This window comes from Theropithecus gelada, chromosome 9, assembly GCF_003255815.1.
Source record: "Theropithecus gelada isolate Dixy chromosome 9, Tgel_1.0, whole genome shotgun sequence".
Lineage (NCBI taxonomy): Eukaryota > Metazoa > Chordata > Mammalia > Primates > Cercopithecidae > Theropithecus > Theropithecus gelada.
Window position 1 is genome coordinate 43,270,185 of NC_037677.1, and position 21,483 is coordinate 43,291,667.

At 38.4% G+C, this 21,483-nt stretch overlaps 1 protein-coding gene across 4 annotated transcripts in view; it reads right to left on the reverse strand.

Moving 5' to 3' along the window:
* MARCH8 (membrane associated ring-CH-type finger 8) overlaps positions 1–21,483 on the reverse strand; it is a 144,655-nt gene that overhangs the window by 66,740 nt on the left and 56,432 nt on the right. For all 4 annotated transcript variants that reach the window (XM_025397907.1, XM_025397905.1, XM_025397906.1 and 1 more), the window contains one exon: positions 19,897–20,076. In XM_025397907.1, the coding sequence (XP_025253692.1) occupies positions 19,897–19,998 (102 nt within the window). In that variant the 5' untranslated portion in view covers positions 19,999–20,076. The remainder of the gene's footprint in view (positions 1–19,896; positions 20,077–21,483) is intronic.

The window sequence follows — 21,483 nt, forward strand, 5'->3', positions numbered from 1 at the left end:
TTGGCCTGCAGTATGTATGGGAACACTGGCTTGTAAAAGCAAATTAAAAGGACGGTTTGGCACAATGGTGGCAACAGTGGTGAGTAGTACAACATGAACAAATCAAAACATAGACACCAAATTTCCCTGGAGTATCAGCTAGTTGACAGTAGAGTTGTGAATCTACTAGCACTTAACCAAGTTATTAAAAACTTTTCTTATGGACTATACACATGAACAGTTCTACCGATGTTTTAGGGCTTCCTTCCATTCCCCATCCCAAGAATAGTAATATGAATATAATGTAAAAGGAGAACCTCTTCTATAAAAAGGGCTCATATAATAGTTTGGATATTTGTCTCTACCAAATCTCATGTTGAAATCTAATTCCCAATGTTGGAGGTGTGGCCTGGTGGGAGGTGATTGGATCATGCGGGCTGATCCCTCACAAATGGTTTTTAGCACCATCCCCTTGTTGCTGTCCTCATGATACAGTGATTTCTCAGGAGATCTGGTCATTTAAGAATGTGTGGCACCTCCCCCGACCTCTTGCTCCTGCTCTCACCATGTGAGACAACACTCTCCCTCTGCCTTCTGTAAGCAGCCCAAGGCCTCACCAGAAGCTGAATAGATGCCAGTGTCATGCTTCCTGTACAGCCTACAGAACCATGAGGCAATTAAACCTCTTCTTTATGAATTAACCAGTCTCAGGTATTTCTTTACAGCAACAAGACAGCCTGACATAAGGGCTTATAACTGCTGTTACTAAAACTTCAGAAAAAAAGACTCTGGAATATAGTGCCCTTAACATTTTCTTGTATACCTTGATGAAAGTCTATATTCTCCATGTCCTCCTTAGCAGACTGATGTCTGGGTGAACAAATCTTAAATATATAACATGGGCAAGGATTTGCAATGTTTTTTCATGACAAATGGCAAACAAACATAAGGGACTGCTAGGCAATATTAATTATAAGTGATAAAGTAACCCTCCAATTTTAAGATAATCATGATCTTAACAATCTATGTTTCTTGAATATTTTAAGTTAAAACTTAATTTTTTTGCATTATCAGGTACTTCTCCCAGAGACTAGCCTTCCTGGCAGCTAATACAAAAGGTGATGAGCGCACATCATATCCCAGGTGTCTCATAAAGAATTCTGGTTGCTCTTGATTGTCTGAGGTAAGAGGCCTGATGACTAGAGGGGCAGCCTTTCATAAGAATTACCAATGAAACCAAGGAGATGATTATCAGGCAAGTCCTTCCAACCTTCAGAAGAACTCTGCACTAAACTTGGACAGCCCCCCAAATATCTGTGATTCTATGATCACAGTGCCACATCAATACAGAAAAGAGAGCTCCGATGACACAGAATGCAGTTTGCAGCTTGATGACGTGTGTATTCTCGCACTGCTGACATTACAATCAAGACCTCAGAACTCTTAAGACAACAACGGTATGTCCTTGAGGCAGTAGGAAAGTATCAACAACCTACCTGCCTGCAGTTCACTCATTCACGGATTTTCCCTGCCTAGACCACTTGCTCTAAAGACTCTGACCTGAAGAACTTTTGCTTTCCATGATCTTCAAAACCTGCCTCCTCAACCATTGCCTAATACTCTAGATGAGACATCCAGTTTGCTCTGGCCTTTACTGTATATCTGTCTGGTCCTTCCAAAATATTGGGACTTCCTCAACTCCTAACAGATTGCCCAAGGGAGTGTCCTGTGGAATGGAAATCCGTTTCCACATTATCTCTGTAATGCCAATCCTGCTGATCTCAGTTTAGCAGCAAACTATAACCCTTGGACACTGGTATGGTTCTAGAGCCCTCTTGTAACTTTCAAGAGCACTCCCAAAGCTACCAGTATCCTATCATTGCTCTAGGCCAGAATGGTTCTAATAAAGCATGTTTTATATACTAATCAAAATGGCTTAGCTTTTAAACCACTGTACTTGTCAGAGAACCTAGTAACACCTTCGTAACACTTCTTTTGTCAGTGTTACAAAATAAGTAACAAGGATCCCACCACTGTAAAAGTTCTCAAAGATATGCTGGAAGGGTGTCTGCACACACAAAAAAACTTCTGACAGATTTTACCAACTGCTGTCTTTTTTGATCTGCTCTTACAATGAAAATATAAAATATGTGAGTAAAAATTTAAAGTGCCATTCATAAAGGATTGAATAAATCTTCAATCAAGCATGGGTATCATGTGGATACCATCCCTTTGTTCACGAATAAGATATCCGTACAATAAGGAGTTCCTACTCTATTACATGAAAGAAATATATAAACAACTAACAGGTATGACTATGTGGCAAAATCAAATAAACACCATATCAGAGATATAGATGTTAGTTTCTCATATCCTCCCACTACCACCCATCCAACCAAAATGAGAACAGAAAGGAAGGAGACATAAGGGAAGGTTTGGGAAGTCAGTAAGTAGACTACTGCAATAATCTAGACCAAGGGTCAGCAAACTTTTTCTGCAAAGAGCCAGAGAGTAAATATTTTATGCTTTGAAAGTCATATTCTCTATTACACTACTCAATTCTGCCATTGTCAGACAAAAGTAGTCACAAGGAAATGAGCATGGCTCTATTCCAATAAAACTGTATTTATGAAAACTGAAATTTTGACTTCATATCATTTTCATGTATCATAAAATATTAATCTCTTGACTTTTTTCCAACCATTTAAAAATGTAAAAACCATTTTTAGCTGGCAAGTCATAAAAAACAGCAGTGGCTGGATTTGGACCATGGGCTATGATTTGCCAACCCCTGACCTACACAGCTGCCTGAAATAGGGCAGTAGCACCAGGGCAGAGAGGAAGGACGGACAAAGAAAACATTTCAGAGGTGGAATCAGTAAAACTTATTGATGAGTGGGGCGTTAAGAGCAAAGACAGCAAAGGGAGCTCCCTAGTTTCTAGCCCAGGTGACTCAGAGGGAATGTCATGAACAAATAAGAGCAGCAGCTCTCCTTCACCTGAGGAGGACAACAGCACCTGGAGTACACCACTCACTGCCCAGGTGATGAGAACTACGCAAACTCAGCAACAGTGACCCAAGACTCAAATCCCACCTCCATCAGTTACCACATACCCAACCTTTTTGATTCTCAGCTTCCAAATCAATCCATAAAGTGATCATGACAACAACAGTAATGCCTACTTCAAAAGGTTGCAGTGAGGATTCCATTTAGTGAGTTAACATACGGGAAGTTCTTGGGACAGTGCCTGGCTCACAGTAAATGATATGTAAGTGTTAGCCATTATTCAAAATAAAAAAATTTTAATCCATAAATATGAGTTATAGAGGCAATTTATAAATACTGTATGTTGGCCTACTTAAATACAGTAAAAAACAGTATTCACAGTAATAAACATTCTTAAGCATTTAAGCCATCTGTGAATACTTGACATAGTATATAGCATCATTTAAGCTAAATAATATCAAATTAAGTTCCTTTCATACTGGGGAAAAAAAAAATCAATGCTGAAGTAGTGCTGGCCAGGATAAATTGTATAAAGGTATGTGTGGTTCAGGGCAAAGCAAAGTCAGTCTTGAGAGTTAGAATTGGACAAGGGTCTAAAATAGGTGACAAGTACAATTCTGGCCTGGGCTAGTCACCAGATTTCTGGGGGACTCCATCAGGCACTTTTGTTATGTTCTAAGCACTTACCTAGCCTACAAATTCCATTCCGCTACACGAGGGGGCATGAAGCAAATACCAAGTGAGCTTAAAACCTGCTGCAATTACTGTACTTCTAAAAACAAATCAGTCTGACAGCAAGAATATAATTACATTTTTTATTAGGAGATAGAAATACAAAATATTTTATGAGGATTAAATATAATTGGAATATTTCATATGATTTGATAAAAAGCACTAACTACTTTGTTGAATGATACACATTTCAAATGCAAGAAATCACAAAAATCACATATTTTTAACTTTGTTATCTGTAATATCTTGAAAAGTTGCTGTTCAAAGGTATATTGCTTTCTAATTACCCATCCTAGCAACTAAACCTGTGAACAGCTAAAAAAAAAATCAACTTATCTTTAATTACGTTACATTTTTTAGAAAACTATTTTCATCACTTGAAACTCATTCTGCTTTGCTTTTAAGGGTCTTTCCCCCAAAAGTTCTTCATTGAAGAACAATTGATGGGGAATGAAGTCACTTTTATCAATCTACCTACAATATATCTGAATCCAGAATGTGCCCAAATATCTTTGTTTTGAAGCCTATTGAATAAGACAGGAAAAGATAAATTGCCTAGGCAGGTATATCATGATTTGATTAATCAGTAAAAAGATTACCCAAAACCAATAATTCCAAGTATTCCTTCGTTTGATGACCTGATTTTTATTCCCTAGGACAATGCAGCGCAGTAAAATTAAGGGACATAGTAAGATGTAGGGGCCTTTCCTTCTTCAGAGTGGAAAACTCGCTGCTCAGAAATGTGGGTGCATGAACAGTTTTAGGCTCAAGTGTATGTGGAAGGTAAAGATGTGAAAATGGATTCCTTAAAACTGCCCATGCTTCTGCTCCTTTTGGAAAGTCTGCCTGTGCCTCCCAGACATGGCGCAAACCAATGTTTACATAAGATAACAAAAAATTTAGAATCAGATTTAAAATTATATGAATACCTAGGAAGTGTGAGATAACTTGCCCATTGGCCTTTAAATTGTTTCATATAATTTGCTGTTTACTATTGTCTACTGCGACTCTTTCTTCAGCTCACATTTGGCAAGCATATTCTTTTATTTCCCAAAACTTTTGATTTGAAAAACTTTAAATCTACAGAAAAGCTAAAAGAATAGTATAATGAATACCTGTCTATCCTTCACCTAGAAGCATCAACTGTTATAAAATTTGCCCATTTACTTTTTCCTTTTCTGATACACATATTCTGATGCATAAAATTAACCATAATTCTATCATTATCTAATATATAGAAAATATTCAGCTTTCCCAGTTGTCCAAAAAACACAACTTACAGTTATTTATGTTTTCTAACAGGTTCCATCAAGGTACGCATATTACACTGGTTGTCTTTTTAGTTTTTTATAATCTAAAATAGTCCTCCCACATTTTTCTGTTTTTAATGATAAACAACTTTTCAAAGCCAGCAGTTCAAAGTTCAAATTTCCCCCAAAAAACTCTTCATATTAATTTTACAAAATAATATTTTCAGTTTTTATCAAAGTTTTGTTGGTAAAAGATGCTAGCCTTGTGACTGTTAGATTTGGCGTGACAACTCTCAGTGGGTTGGTGTGGGAGGGCCACTGAGGCCAGAAGGACACTACCTGGGAGTGGACACACTGTGAGAGTAACCACAAAGTAACCATTTCATCTCCACCACTTTCCAGAAAATAAGCAGTCTCCTCCAAGTTCAGTAAGAACCCAAGGTTACACTGCTAATTAGGTGAAAAGACCTTTCCTCTCAGGGAACAGACATCTACACACCTTGGTTAACAATCCTGGGGTGTAATACAAATCAATTGAGCACATCTTTCCCAATGTGGGTGTATGACTCTGCTTAGAAGTGCTAATTACGTACATAGCTAGTAATACATAAACACTATACCTTAATCAGCCTAAGCCTAACTTAAAACCAAAGCCCTGAGGCAAAAGATGCTATTAAGATGTCCCTGTAACTCAACTGCTGTTCACGTATTACCTGAACAGTGTGAATCCAACAGCAGTCCCCTACTCTGCTTTTAAAAAAACAGGCTTCTGAACTGTGGTAAATTGAGTTCTTCAGAAACAAACATGAAAAACACACAAATTCAGCATTAGGATGACTGGATGAAAGGGATGACAGTTCATTCCCTATGCAAAAGTGGTATGGAAGATATGAAACATTCCAAGCCAGGTGTGATGGCTCGTGTCTATAATCCCAACACTTGGCCTCCCAAGTGAGCTATAATTGCACCCCCGCACTTCAACTTGGGCAACAGAATGAGACCCCTGTCTCTTAAAAACACAAAACTATTTGATGCACAGATGAATGAAAAAATATGTGTGTGCAGACCATATTCATGTGCAATCATTTTTTTTAGAGGAAACAAAACAATATGGAAAAAAATATACAGTCAGGTAACATGAATAAGGCATTTATCTTTGGAGCTGTTTTATTCATGTGTAAAATAAGGAAGTCATCTCAATAACATCACATATCGAAAGCCGTTAACAATGATTACAGGATACTAGGACTGTAGTATTATTTACTGCAATCTCTGCATTAAGAAATAAATTAGGGGCCCAGTAGGGTGGTTCACACCTATAATCCCAACACTTTGGATGCCAAGGTGGGAGGGTGGCTGGAGGCCAGGAGTTTGAGGCCAGTCTTGGCAACACAGCAAGATCTCATCTCTTCAAAATAAAAAATTTAGCCAGGCGTGATGGCGTATGCCTATAGTCCCAGCTATTCAGGAGGCTGGGATGGGAGGATCACTTGAGCCCAGCAGTTCAAGGCTGCAGTGAGCTATGATCATCCACTGCAGTCCAGCCTGTGAGAGTGAGACCCGGTCTCTAAACTAAATAAAAAAAAACAAAGAGTGAAAAATAAATAAATATATTTGAGTGGTTTTCTTATTTTCAAGTTACTGATAGAAAATCTGAAAAATTATCTGCCACCTAGCTGTCCAATTCACACAGGACAGCTACAAGACAGTAGTGACAACCAAAAAATTACAATCATCAAGTCCTACAGTGATACCTAGACAAGCGTATTCATACACCACCTTGACTCAACTTATATGCAACATACTGAAATCAACTGCAAATGCTTCACTTACCACATAACCAGACAAGACTCTTGGTTTTACCTAGATTATGTGAACTCTTAATTAGCAAACTATCACTAGACCAACATCCACAGAGGTCAACTACAGTTATTCTGTGCATTCCTTCCATCTCTAAACTCTAAATAAATAAACAGCAAACCATTACCAGTTCTCAAGTTTTATGCTGAGATAGGTAAGCTGCTAATATATAAAATAGCTGGAATTGATATTGTTGGTTTTTTACTAAGAATATTTAAAATTGCAGGACCTCAAAGCTGCACATAATTTCATCTGCATTTAAGCTTCAAAAATCTACATATGCAAAAGAAAATGTAGATGTAGCCGTTCAAATGGGTCAACTTGAATTTAATGTTTTATAATAGCATGCTCTTTTTTAATCTCTAGAAAAACATCAAAACTTACCTTTATTCTCAAAGAAAACAAGCTTACAAAGCAGAAAATGACCATTTAGTAAAGAAGTCATCTTTGGTTCTTAAATGTTAAGCATGCTACAACTTTGTATACATGTTTGAGCCAACTAGGAGATAGTCCCAAGGGGTTTCAGTGATAGCTGTGATTACCAAACAGGAAATACATGCTTGGAAGCAGAAGTGAAAGAATCACTCCAGGGACCAAGGAGAGGTAAACAGGTGACAAAGAAATTCTGGTTTCCAAGTATGAGCATATTAATCTCTTGTGGCCCTTGCAGGTAAGGTAGATGGATGATTCAAGAAGCCACACAAATGATCTCACAGATGGTGATCCCTAACCAGACAGTAATCTGCAACAGGTTTATTTTAAAGATGCATATTCATCTCTTCATGTAAACATACTTCTATAAAAAAGCTAGAAATGGTCTAAAAGACAGTAACTAGAATGTTGAGAGACTCAACTAATAGTACGTGGCATAAGGGATTTTTATCCTGCAGATAAGACTGGCAATTCCTGGAAGCAAAAAGTAAAAGTGTCAGTAAGAGAAAGCTATAGACAGTTTATTCTTATACTGGATCTCAAATCTCTGGTAGCGGAAAAAAAAAAAAAGACACAAAGCAACTGTCTTTGGAAGTAGGGGGTTAGCATCAGGGCTGATGCCCTAATGGTGCCCTAAAAACAAACTGGCCATGATAATACAGAGTAGGTTCAAGCATTAAACTGGGAGTTTGCCCATATGGCTCTGGAGATACTGCAATGTTAAAACTCAAGAGGTTTTCTCCAGGTTCCTTATATTAGGTTTTTATTATTTAAAAGGGAAGAATTTATCCAATAGAGAAAAGAGAATAATTTTTAATAGTAAAAGTGTGGTGATTCTGTCTAAAAATATTGTTATCACTTGAACATTGTGAGGTCATTTTTTCAAAAGATGTTAGGTACAAATGAATACAGTATGATCTGTCAACATTCATGTATTTTTAGGGCAAATATGAAATGTGTTTACATGACCATCATCCTGATGCTGCATGGTAAAATCTCCTTTTAACCTCAGTAGTAGGACAACAGGGCCAAAATAGGACTGTTTATAAATATATAAAATACCACTTTTATTTTCTATGTACCTTACTTTAAAATAAATTGATCACTGAATTACCTTCTTGTCTATCACCTTTCAGGAATCCTGGGATACAGATCATTTCTTTCAGGACCTCATTATCAAGGAGTACAGGGCAGAAAGTCGAAAAATGGGTTTTTTGGACAATCTTACAACTTGGGTTCCAGACATGTAGAAGAATTCCAGATAATTTATGTAGAGACTCCACCTTCAAGGAGGGAGAGCACAACTCCCCGCTCTTTAAAGTGGGCTATGCATAGTGACTTCCTTCCAAATAACAAAGTACAAAAGGGGAGAAAAAGAGTAACTTTATAGTGGAGAGACCTGAGAGTCACTATATCAGCCAGGTGGTCAAGAAAATCAGTCACAAATCATGTTGATAGTATACTTGATTTGTTGTGATGAACTGGTACATTGTATCTGTGGACTTCCATCCCAAAACCTATAACCCTAGTCTAGTCATGAGGAAAATATCAGACAATTCCCATAGAAAGACATTCCACAAAATACTTGATCAGTACTCTTCAAAACTGTCAAAGTAATCTAAAACAAGGAAAATCTGAGAAACTGTCATAGCCCAGGGAAGCCTAAGGAGATACAATAACAAAATGTAATATGCTACATCCTAAGACGAGATCCTAGAACAAAAAAAGTAAAAAGTTAAAAAGTAGGGAAATCTGAATACAGTACGGACTTTAAGACTAAAATGTATTCACATTAGTTCACTAACTGTGATGAATGCAGCACACTATTTTAAGATGTTAATAATATGAGAAACTGGAAGCTCGGTTCAAGATGGCTAACTAGATGCAGCTAGTACACGCCTCTTCCACGGAAAGCTCCAAACCGGCAAGTAGATATTCACCCTTCAAATAGGTAATCTGAAACAGAACACTGGAATTCAACTGAAAAGTAACAGGAATCACTGATCACAAAGGAGAAGGAAGCAAGGCAGGTGCTCAGTCAGGATTGCTGAGAGATGGAAGAAGCTTCTAGATGCTGGGAAAGGGTAGACGAGAGACTCCCAGGGTTCCATATTCTCACCATGGACTTTTGCAATGCTAGCTGTGGGAGACCCCCTTGACCCTCACAGGTCTCCAGCCTAACAGCGTGAGTTACCTGGAGACTAACAGGGGCATTGCTCAAACTCACATGGAGTACACAGGCTTCCGAGCCCTGAGAAGCTGCTGCTATCAGCCAGCAAGTCAGGCTGGAAGAGGGAAGGCCAGGTACTTTTACACAACCCAAAGGGCAAATGATGCCACCACCATCACTGCTGCTCCAGGCTGCTGTGGTACTGAGATGTAAGCAAATCACACTCCGTACAAACTGCCTACCTCCCCCACAGATGCCTACCTAGCTGCTCCCACTGAGAGGAGCCTACTCTTCCTGGTGGCAGACCCACAACACAGGATTGCTTGAGGCTAACAGTTTGAGACCAGCCTGGGCAACAAAGTGAGACCCCATCTTTGCAAAAAATTTTCAAATTAGCCAGGCAAGGTGGCATGTGCCTGTAGTTCCATTGATTCGGAAGGCTGAGGCAGGAGGATCACTTGAGCCCAGGTCAAGGGTACAGTGAGCTGTGATTGCATCACTGCACTTTAGCCTGGGTGAAAAAGTGAGACACAGTTTTTTAAAAAAAAAAATAAAAAGATCAAGCATAAACACTTCTGTGGCCACCTCAGCTTGCTCTTACCTGCAAGCACCACCTATTAGCCTGGAGGTCCAATTGTACAACCCAATACAAAATTTGCTGACATAAGCAAACAGCATAGGAATAAGTATATCAAAACCTCTGCCACCCTAGTTCTGCAGGAGACTATGAACCTGCTCATACACCCAATACATTGCTACTACAACTGGCATTTGAGAAAGTCAACCCACTAAGGCTATCTATAACCAAGGAAATATTTTGCCATCTGAAAGTACACAGAACCAAAGTCAGAAGACCCTACACGACATAAATTATAGTCATATCCTCAAGGGGGGGAATCCTGTCCAAATAAAAGTAATTTCAAAAATAAGAAAAAGATAGTTTATCCAGATGAGAAGAAACCAAATAATTCTGGACATATGAAAAAACTGTTACAACACCCACAAAGGATCACACTAACTCTAGTAATGGATCCTAACCAAAATGAGATCTTTGTAACAGCAGATAAATAATTCAAAATAATTGATTTTAAAGAAGTTCAATGATATCCAACAGAAAATTGAAATCCAACACAAAGAAATTTTTTAAAATTCAGGATTTTAATGAAAATTTAGCAAAGCAATAGATTTTTCTTTAAAAAGAAAAAACAGAACTCCTAAAAATGAAAAATTCATTGAGGAAATTATGAAATACAGTTGAAAGCTTTAAAAATAAACTGGACCAGGCAAAAGAAAGAAACTCAGAGAGTGCAGACAGGTCTCTCACATTAACAAAGTCAGAGCAAACTAAAGAAACAAGAATTTTTAAAAAATGAACAAAGCCCTCAAAAAGTATGGGATTAAATAAAACATGAAAATCTATGAGTGCTAGGTATTCCTGAGGGAAAAGAAAAAGTAAAAAGTTTGGAAAACCTATTTGAGGAAATAATTGAAAGAAAACTTTCCTAGTCTTCCTACAGATTTAGACAATCACCTACAAGAGATTAAGAGAACTCCAGGTAGATGCACTGCAAGATAGACTTCACCAAAATAATCATCAAACTATCTGAAGTCAATGTGAAGGGAAAAATCCTAAAAAAGCACCTAATCACCTATAAAGAGAGTCACATCAGACTTACAGTGGACTTCTCAGCAGAAACTTTGCAGGCCAGAAGAAACTGGTGTACTATTCTCAGACTTCTTAAAGAAAAAAGCAAATAGTCAACCACAAATTTTATATCCAACTAGAATAAACTTCATAAATAAAGCAGAAATAAATGTTTTCCCACACAAACAAACACTAAGGGAATTTGTCATCATTAGACCAGATCTGCAAGAAACATTCAAGGGAGTTCTAAACATGGAAATGAAAGGTTAATACTTGCCATCATAAAACACACAAAAGTATAAAACTCATAGGTCTTAAAAAACAACTACATGCATAAGACTATAAAGCAACTAGATCAAATTATGACAGAAACAAATCTTCACATATCAACTTTGAATGTAAATGGATTAAATGCACCATTTAAAAGATACAGATTGGGGCCAGGCACAGTGGCTCACATCTGTAATCCTAGCACCTTGGGAGACCAAGGGGGAAGGATAACTCGAGACCAGGAGCTTAAGACCAGCCTGAACAACACAGTGACAAAGTTTTTTTTTAATTAGCTGGGCATTGTGCCACACCTGTAGTAACAGCTGCATGGGAGACTGAGGCAGAAGGATCGCTTGACCCCACAAGTTTCCAACCTGGGCAACAAAGCAAGATCCTGTCTCTTAAGAAAAAAAAAAAGATATAGATCCACTAAATGGATTTTAAAACTATAATCCAATCATATGCTGCTTACCAAAAAAAAAAAAAAACATCTAATTTGTAAAGATACTTATCAACTCAAGGCAAAGGGGTGAAAAAAGATATTCCACACAAAAAGAAACCAAAAGCAAGCAGGAGTAGCTATACTTACATCAGATAAAACAGACAATATAAATCAACAACAGTAACAGAAGACAAAAGAAGTAATTATATAATAATAAACAGATCAATTCAACAGGATAACAATCTTATATATGTATATACCCAACACCAGAACACCCAGATTCATAAAGCAAATACTATTAGACCTAAGAAAAGAGCTAGAAAGCAATGCAATAATAGTGGGAGGTACAGGATGTTTGTCCCCTCCAAATCTCATGTTGAAAGGTGATACCCTATGTTGGAGGTGGGTCCTAGTGGGAGGTGTTTGGGTCATGGGGGCAGATCCCTCATGAATGGCTTGGTGTCATCCCTGTAGTAATGAATGAGTTCTCGCTCTATTAGTTTACACAAAAGCTGGTTGTTTAAAAGAGTCTGGCGCTTCCTCCTTCTGTCATGCTCCTTCTACTGTCAAGTGATATACTGGCTCCTCTCTGTCTTCCACCATGAGTAAAAGTATCCTGAGGCTTCACCAGAGCAGATGCTAGCACTGTGCTTCTTGTACAGTCTACAGAATGGTGAGCCAAATAAACATCTCTTATTTATAAATTACCCAGCCTTGGGCATTCCTTCATAGCACAAGGGGGGACTTCAACACCCCACTGACAGCACTAGACAGAACACTGAGACAGAAAAAAAAAAAAAAAAAAAAAAAAAAACCCACTGGATTTAATTTGGACTATAGAACAAATAGACCTAACAGATGTTTATACAACAAGCTACCCAACAATCACGGAATATTCATTCTTCTTATTAGCATGTGCAACATTCTCCAAGACAGACCTCATCTTAAGGAATGAAGCAAGTCTCAATAAATTTTTAAAAAACTGAAATCATTTCAAGTGGCTTCTCAGACTACAGTGAAAAAAACCTAAAGTCAATTCCAAGAAGGACTCTCAAATCTATACAAATACATGGAAATTAACCTGCTCCTGGATGGTTTTTGGGTCAGTGATGAAATTAAGATGGAAGTTTAAAAATTTTTTAAACAAATAAAAGTATAGACACAACATACCAAAACCTCTGGAATACAGCAAAAGCTGATAGTGTTGACTGTAAACAGATTGAAGAAAGAAAAGTTGGCCGGGCGCGGTGGCTCAAGCCTGTAATCCCAGCACTTTGGGAGGCCGAGGCGGGTGGATCACGAGGTCAGGAGATCGAGACTATCCTGGCTAACATGGTGAAACCCCGTCTCTACTAAAAATACAAAAAACTAGCCGGGCGTGGTGGCGGGCGCCTGTAGTCTCAGCTACTTGGGAGGCTGAGGCGGGAGAACGGCGTGAACCCGGGAGGCGGAGCTTGCAGTGAGGAGATCACGCCACTGCACTCCAGCCTGGGAGACACAGCGAGACTCCGTCTCAAAAAAAAAAAAAAAAAAAAGAAAAAAAAGAAAAGTTTATAGTGTTAAATGCCTAAATGAAAAAAACAGACCACAAGCTAACCTGACATAGCACCTCAAGGAACTAGAAAAACAAGAACAAACCAAACCAAAGCTAGCAGAAGAAAAGAAATGATGAAGAGCAGAACTAAGTGAAATTCAGTTCATAAAAACCCAAAAGACAAAGAAACAAAAAGTTGCTTCACTGAAAAGATAAACAAAATTGACAGACTACTAGCTACACTAACCAAGAAGAAAGACAATTCAAATAAGCACAATCAGAAATGAAAAAGACATTACAAATGATACCACAAAAATACAAAAGATTATCAGAGTCTACTATGAACATCTCTACACTCGCGAACTAGAAAACCTAGATGAAATGGGTAAATTCCTAAAGACACACATCCTCTCAAGAATGAACCGAGAAGAAAAGGAAAACCTGACGAGACCAATAACCGGTAAGAAGACTTAACCAGTAATAAAAAATTTTTTTAAAATCTCCCAACAACAAAAATCCCCAGGAGCCGATGAATTCACAGCCAAATTCTACCAGGAGCAGAAGAACAGGTACCAATCCTATTGACACTGTTCCCCCAAATTGAAGAAAATCCTCTCTAACTCATTCTATGAAGCCAGTATCACCATAACATCAAATCCAAGCAAGGACACACAAAAACAGAAACAGAATCAATCAATACCCCTAATGAAAACAGACGCAAAAACGCTCAAGAAAATACTAGCAAACCAAATCCAACAGCACATCAAAAAAGATAGTACACCACAATCAAGTGGGTTATATTCCAGGGATACAAGTATGGTTTAACACACAAAAATCAATAAATGTGATCTGCCACATAAACAGGATTAAAAACAAAAACCATACTATTATCTCGATAGACACAGAAAAAGCATTTGATAAAATTCAGCATCCTTTCATGATAAAAATCACTCAACAACTTGGTGTAGTAAGAACATACCTCAAAATAATAAAACCCATATACAAGAATCCCACAGCCAACATCATACTGAATGGGGAAAGGTTGAAAGCATTCCGCTTGAGAAATGGAACAAGACAAGGATCTCCACTCTGGCCACTCTTATTCAACACAGTACTAAAAGTCCTATCGGGCCAGAGCAGTAAGGCAAGAGAAAGAAAGAAAGAAAAGACATCTAAATTGTAAAAGAGGAAGTTAAACTATCTCTGTTTGCTGATGGTATCATTTTATACCTGGAAAGCCCTAAGACTCCTCCAAAACACTCCTAAATTTGATTAATTCCGTAGAGTTTCAGGATACAAAATCGACCTACAAAAATCAGTAGTATTTCTTTTGTTTAGTTGAGGTTTGTTTGTTTGTATTTGAAACAGGGTCTCACTCTGCTACCCAGGCTGGAGTGCAGTGGCGCGGTCACAGCTCACTGCAGCCTCGACCTCCTGGGCTCGTGATCCTCCCACCTCACCATCCCAAGTTACTGGGACTAGAGGCACGTGCCACCATACCCAGCTAATTTTTGTATTTTTTGTTGAGAGGAGGAATCAGTAGCATTTCTATACAACAATAATATAATCGAGCTGAGAACCAAATCAAGAACCAAACCAAGAAGTCAATCCCATTTACAATAGCTACCAAAAAATAATAAAATACCCAGGAATAGTCTCAACCAAGGATGTGAAAAATCTTTACAAGAAAAACTACAAAACATTGATAAAAGAAATCGCATATGACACAAACATGATCATGAGTTAGAAGAATCAGTATCATTAAAATGACCATACTACCCAAAGAAATTTGCAGATTCAATGCAATTCCTATAAAAATACTAACATCGTTGCCGTATCTCTCACCATAAACAAAAATCAACTCAAGATGGATTAAAAACCTGAAAGTATAAAGACCTGAAAGACCTGAAACTATAAAGATTCTAGAAGAAAACCCACGAAAAACTCTTCTGGACATTGGTCTAAGACAAAGAATTCATGCCTAGGACCTCAAAAAGAAAGCTACAAAAATGCAGACAGACAAATGGGACTTAATTAAAATAAAAAGCTTCTACACAGCAAATAAGTAATCAATAGAGAAAACAGACAATCTACAGAACAGGAGAAAATATGTGTAAACTATGTATCTTACAAAAGGCTAATCTGTAGACTCTATAAGGAACTCAACTCAACAAGAAAAAAATAACCTTATTAAAAAATGGGCAAAGGGCATGAACACATATTTTGCAAAAGATGACATACAAATGGCCAAGAAACATTTAAAAAGTTGAACATCACTAATAACCAGGGAAATGCAAATAAAAGCAATGAAATACCATTTCACACCAGTCAGAATGGCTATCATTCAAGTGTCAAAAAAATCAATAACAGATGTTGGCAAGGATGCAGATAAAAGGGAATGTTCATAGACTGTTGTTGGGAGTGTAAACGAGTACAGCTTCTATGGAAAAAAAATATGGAGACATCTCAAAGAACTAATAGAAATACCACTTGATCCAGTGATCTCACTACTGGCGATCTATCCAAAGGGAAAGAAATCATTATATCAAAAAGATACCTGCACTCAAATATTTATTGCATGACTACTCACAGTAGCAAAAATATAAAATCAATCTAAGTGTCCATCAACGGATGACTGGATAAGTAATCCACACCATGGAATACTACTCAGCTATATAAAAAAAAAAAAAAAAAAAGAATTCATGTTTTTTGCAGCAACATGGATAGAACTGGAGGTAACTATCTTAAGTGAAATAACTCAGAAAGAGCAAGTCAAATAGCTCATATTCTCACTTACAGGTGGGAGCTGAAAAATGTGTACACAGGGGCATACAGAGTGAAATAATAACACTGGAGACTCAGAAAGGTGGGAGGATGGGAGTGGGTGAGGGATGAGAAATTACCTCATGGGTGTTTATGTACACTATTAAGGTGATATTTACCACTATGCAATGTATCTGTGTAACAACACTGCACTTGTACTAAATCTATAAATAACAACAATATGAGAAACTGGGTGTTGGGTATATGAAAATACTCCATCCTAGCTTAACAATTTTTCTATAAATCTAAAACTAGTCTAAAGTAAATTTTTACTTAAAAACGAAACTGGGCCAGGTGCAGTGGCTCACACTTGCAGTCCCAGCAATTTGGGAGGCCAAGATGGGAGGACTGCTTAAGCCCAGGAGTTTGAGACCAGCCTGTGCAATAGCAAGACCCGGAATCTACAAAATGAAAGAAAAACTTATCCAGGCCATATACATATAGCTGGTCTATAGTCCCAGCTACTTGGGATGTTGAGGCAGGAGAATCATTAGAGACCAGGAGTTTGTGGCTGCGGTGTGCTGTGATCATGCCACTGCATGCTACTCTGGACAACAGAGCAAGATCTGTACTCAAAAATAAGCCAAAAAATAATAACAAAAATGAAAATAAAACTGAAGTTATCAAGTGAGGGAGAAAAGCAAACTCAGAATAGTCACATATGCCAGCAATGACAGAAAAGAGCACTAAAACTGTCATTATAGCTGTTATTTCATATACTAAAAAAGTTGAATAGAGACATGGAAGATATAAAAAAGATCCAAGCCAAATGTCTAGTGATAAAAACATGTCTGAGATGAAAAATACAAAAGATGGAATTACTGGCAGAGTAGATATGGAAAAAGAAAATATTAATGAAATTATAAACAAAGTAATTGGAATATCCAAAATAAAATGCAGGAAAAAAAATAACCTTAAAAAATTAAAAGTGCAGCAGTGGACAACTTTAAGCCAGTCAATGTGTATAATGGAGTCCCCAAATAATGAGGGGACAGAAAAAGTGTCCGGAGCTGCGCGCCCCGGCCATAGCAAATAATAACTGACGATTAAAAAACGCCTGAGCTCTATTCCTTTCCACCTTCTACCTCCTCCCTAGATTTGTTGTTTCTCTTTTGTATCAATACCTCATAAAAGATGGCGCTCTTCCTGTTTTTTCTTCACCTGTTCCCACCCCCCCCCCCCCCGCCCCGCCCCGCGAAAATTGTTACTTTGTAGCGCAGGCCCCATCCTGCGCTGGGGAAAATTACCAACTGACAGCGCAGGCGCAACATGACGTCCGACCAGAGAAACCAATACCTACCTAGCCACACCCTCCGCGATGAGATCATCTCCGCCTCTGGCCCAACCCCTTCCCCTCCAAGTGTATATAAGGCACTGCATTACCGCCATTAAACGAGACTTGATCAGAGCACTGTCTTGTCTCCATTTCTCGTGTCTCTCGTCCCCCAAATTCCCACTCCCTCCTCCAGGGCCTGCTTCGACGATCCCGCGGGCCGGGATAAAAAAGTATCTGAAGAATAGCCAAAAAGCTCCAAATTCTACGAAAACTGTAAACCGACTGATCCACAAACACAACTTCAGAATGCAAGCAACAAATAAAAAATATTTTTTAAATAAAGCTGAAAGAAGTCACTGTCAGCCAACTCACATTGTAAGAAATGCTAAAGTCCTTTAGACAAAAGAAAAATGTTATATGGAAATACACCAGAAATGGTAATTACCTGAGTACATGAATCTACTATTATTTAAAAGAAAATTATTTAAAGTATTTCTTTAAAAATATATTCTAGGGTTTAAAATTTATTAAAAGACAATAATGGAAAGGCCAGAAGGAAAGAAATGAAAGTATACTATTGTAAGGTTCTCATACTGTATTTGAAATAATAGATCATCTCGCCAGGCGCAGTGGCTCACGCCTGTAATCCCAGCACTTTGGGAGGCTGAGGTAGGCGGATCACGAGGTCAGGAGACCAAGACCATCCTGGCTAACACGGTGAAACCCCGTCTCTACTAAAAATACAAAAAATTAGCCGGGCGTGGTGGCAGGTGCCTGTAGTCCCAGCTACTCAGGAGGCTGAGGCAAGAGAATGGCGTGAACCCAGGAGGTGGAGCTTGCAGTGAGCCGAGATCGTGCCACTGCACTCCAGCCTGGGGGACAGAGCAAGACTCCATCTCAAAATAATAATAATAATAATAATAGATCATCTCCACAGTGACATGATCCCATATCACTGAAACTTAATTCATATTCATTCATTCATTCGTTCAGTCATTCATCAACTGTATTGACAACTGTATAAAAGTCATCAACCCTCTGTAGAAGATTACAGTTATGGGCTTCAGCGAGGGTGTGTTAACAGATTAGACTAAGCAAACAAGTGGATTATTTGCGTCTAAGTAAAATGCAAGGGCTCGCTCTTCTTACGGGATTCAGAAGGAATAATATCTCCCAAGCACAGGAGGATCAGAAATCATAGCAAAAGATTTTGGGTTGAACCTGTGCCAGGAAAAGCTGCATAAATACAAATAGGCTCCACTGGACAAAAATTTACCTTTCAAATCAATCCTGATACCACATTTGAGACCCTAGAAACACAACCACTATTTTCATCCTGTGCCACTGCTGCTGAAGCTCTCATGAGGTCCTGTAAGTTCCTGGTTCAACTGCTCTTCCACTTCTGCCACCTCATCTGGACTCCATGACACCCTGAATTGTCAGGCTGCCACTGGGTGTTCAAAATATCCCCACACTAAGGTGAGACAGAATAGTTTCTCTTTCTTCCCAATACCAATCAAAATCCCCATTCTACAAATAATTGATTAATGCTATTTATTTAGACCTTAAAAATCCCATCAAATAGATAAATTCAATAAGGCTTTATTAAATATCCACCTACAGTAAACCTGCAGTGAGGGTGTATATCAGAAAGAATCTCCCTTCCTGGCCTCACCGTTGGACATTTTCCTTTTTCTATTCCAAACAAGTTTGCATAGCTTCCTCTTATACACACTGCTATGGACCTATGGACTAAATGTTTATGTTTCCCACAAAATTTTTATGCTGGAACTCTAATCCGTAATGTAATGGTATTTGGAGGTGGGGCCTGGAGGAGACAATTAGGTCCTAGGGGTGGAACCCTCTCCATGGGATCAGTTCTCCTGTATGAACAGCCACATGACAGCTTGCTTCCTTCCTCTCTCCATGCCATGTGAGGACACAGCAAGAAGGCAGCTGTTTATAAGTCAGGAAGTAAGACCTCACCAGAATCCAACCATGCTGGCACCCTAATCTCAGACTTCCAGCCTCCAGAACTCTGAGAAATAAATGCTTGTTATTTAAACCACCCAGGCTATGGCATTTTGTTACAGCCACTAGGGCAGACTAAGACACACATTAAGAAATTCCAGCCATCTGGTGTCCAAATTTCACACTACAATGAATAGGGAACTAGCAGCATCATGTTCTGAGAATCCAAAGAACTTAGTCACAGTGATTAATCAAAAATAATCAGGCAGATTTAACCGATGAAGGTAAGTCATTTATAACCATTTATAAGCATAACAGTTTACACCAAAATCTGAAAACCTAGAAATCTACAAAAAGACAATTCCTTCTGAGTACAACTATTTGTGTGCTTATCAGTATATTAACAGAGAAAACCTGACCTTTAGAGTTTAAGCATTGTTCTAGGTCATCTTTAATAAAAATTTAATAAAAGTAATGAAACTAAAAAAGATATTCTCCCAGTACCTGTTCTTCCCTCTCCTTTTCTTTGGTCTTACTTCTGTAGACTCTAGCAGAGGTGGCATCCTGGGATGGAATGACAGAGATCTGATGCAGTGGCATGCTCATCCCAACCTCCTATCTGGTCGTTGTCTTCACAGAAGAGAGTCTCCACTGGTAGAGTCATTTTGGGCCATGGATTTCAAGCTGAGAGAAAATGAAGAGAGAATAAACATAACTCAGCTACAACACTTTAAATTTCCAAGAGTGAGCTTACCATTTTATATTTATATTCATATGTATATTTAAATAAGTTATGGTGACATAAATGTTTGGTCTTCAAAAACAATAGAAGATGAATGTCTAAGGGGAAAATTCTAACATTTCTCATAATAAGATGGCACCACCTGAAAGAGGCAGGTGGATCATGTACACATATAATCAGAGATTAATCTTCCATTGGCTACTTGGGTTTAAAACAAAGCAGTGACACCATTTATTTTAAGAATATTTTTGAAGTTAAACTTTTTTTATCACGACCAAGCATTTGTCCTGAAATAAGCAGTGATCTTTCCTTAAAACCACTGCCTGTGGGTCCACATAATGGTGAGATCAGAGGTTAGGAAGTCCAAATTAAATTCAAGATATCTATGATCCATACTTAACCTTCCAAAAGTATAGACTTTACATGAGCTGTTGGCAAACAATTCCTATAAAGCGCAAGATACATATTTTAGGCACTGTGGTCCAAGTCTGTTCCAGCTAATTAACTCTGCCACTGTGGCATGAAAGCACCCATAGAGAGTGTGTAAATGGGCCAAGTGCAGTGGCTCATGCCTGTAATCCCAGCACTTTGGGCGACCGAGGCAGGCGAATCACAAGGTCAGGAGATCGAGACCATCCTGGCTACCACGGTGAAACCCCGTCTCTACTAAAAATACAAAAAATTAGCCTAGCATGGTGGCAGGCGCCTGTAGTCCCAGCTACTCAGGAGGCTGAGGCAGGAGAATGGCACAAACCCAGGAGGCAGAGCTCGCAGTGAGCCGCGATCGCACCACTGTACTCCAGCCTGGGCAACAGAGCAAGACTCCGTCTCAAAAAAAAAAAAAAAAAAGAGAGAGAGAGAGTGTAAATGAATGAGAGTAGTTATGTACCAATAAAACTTTATTTACAAAAATAGGCAGCAGGCTAGATTTGGCCCACAAGACTGTAGTTTGCCAAATACTGCTATAAAGGGTTTCCTAGAGAATATGAAGGGTCACCATGACATTCCTGAGAACCATGAGAAAGGCTGCCTTTAGGTAAAATAACAGTGTATGCATAAGATGTCTTCAGTGATTCCAGGTACCTCTGCCCTTTTTCTGGTTTTCTCTTACGCATCCCCCAAAATGTCTAATAATTGACTTGTGTGTTGTTCTCTCTCCCCACTTACCAACTGAGATCTATCCAACTCTGTATACAAAACCAGTTAAATGTAAATTATCCAGACGATTTAATGTAGTAAAATGTTTCATTTTGTTCAAATTTTAACAGAAAATAGAAGCCTTCAACCAAAAGAATGAATCTTGAATTTGGAGATTTTCATTTATTAACCATGTGGTGGGATAGGGGGTG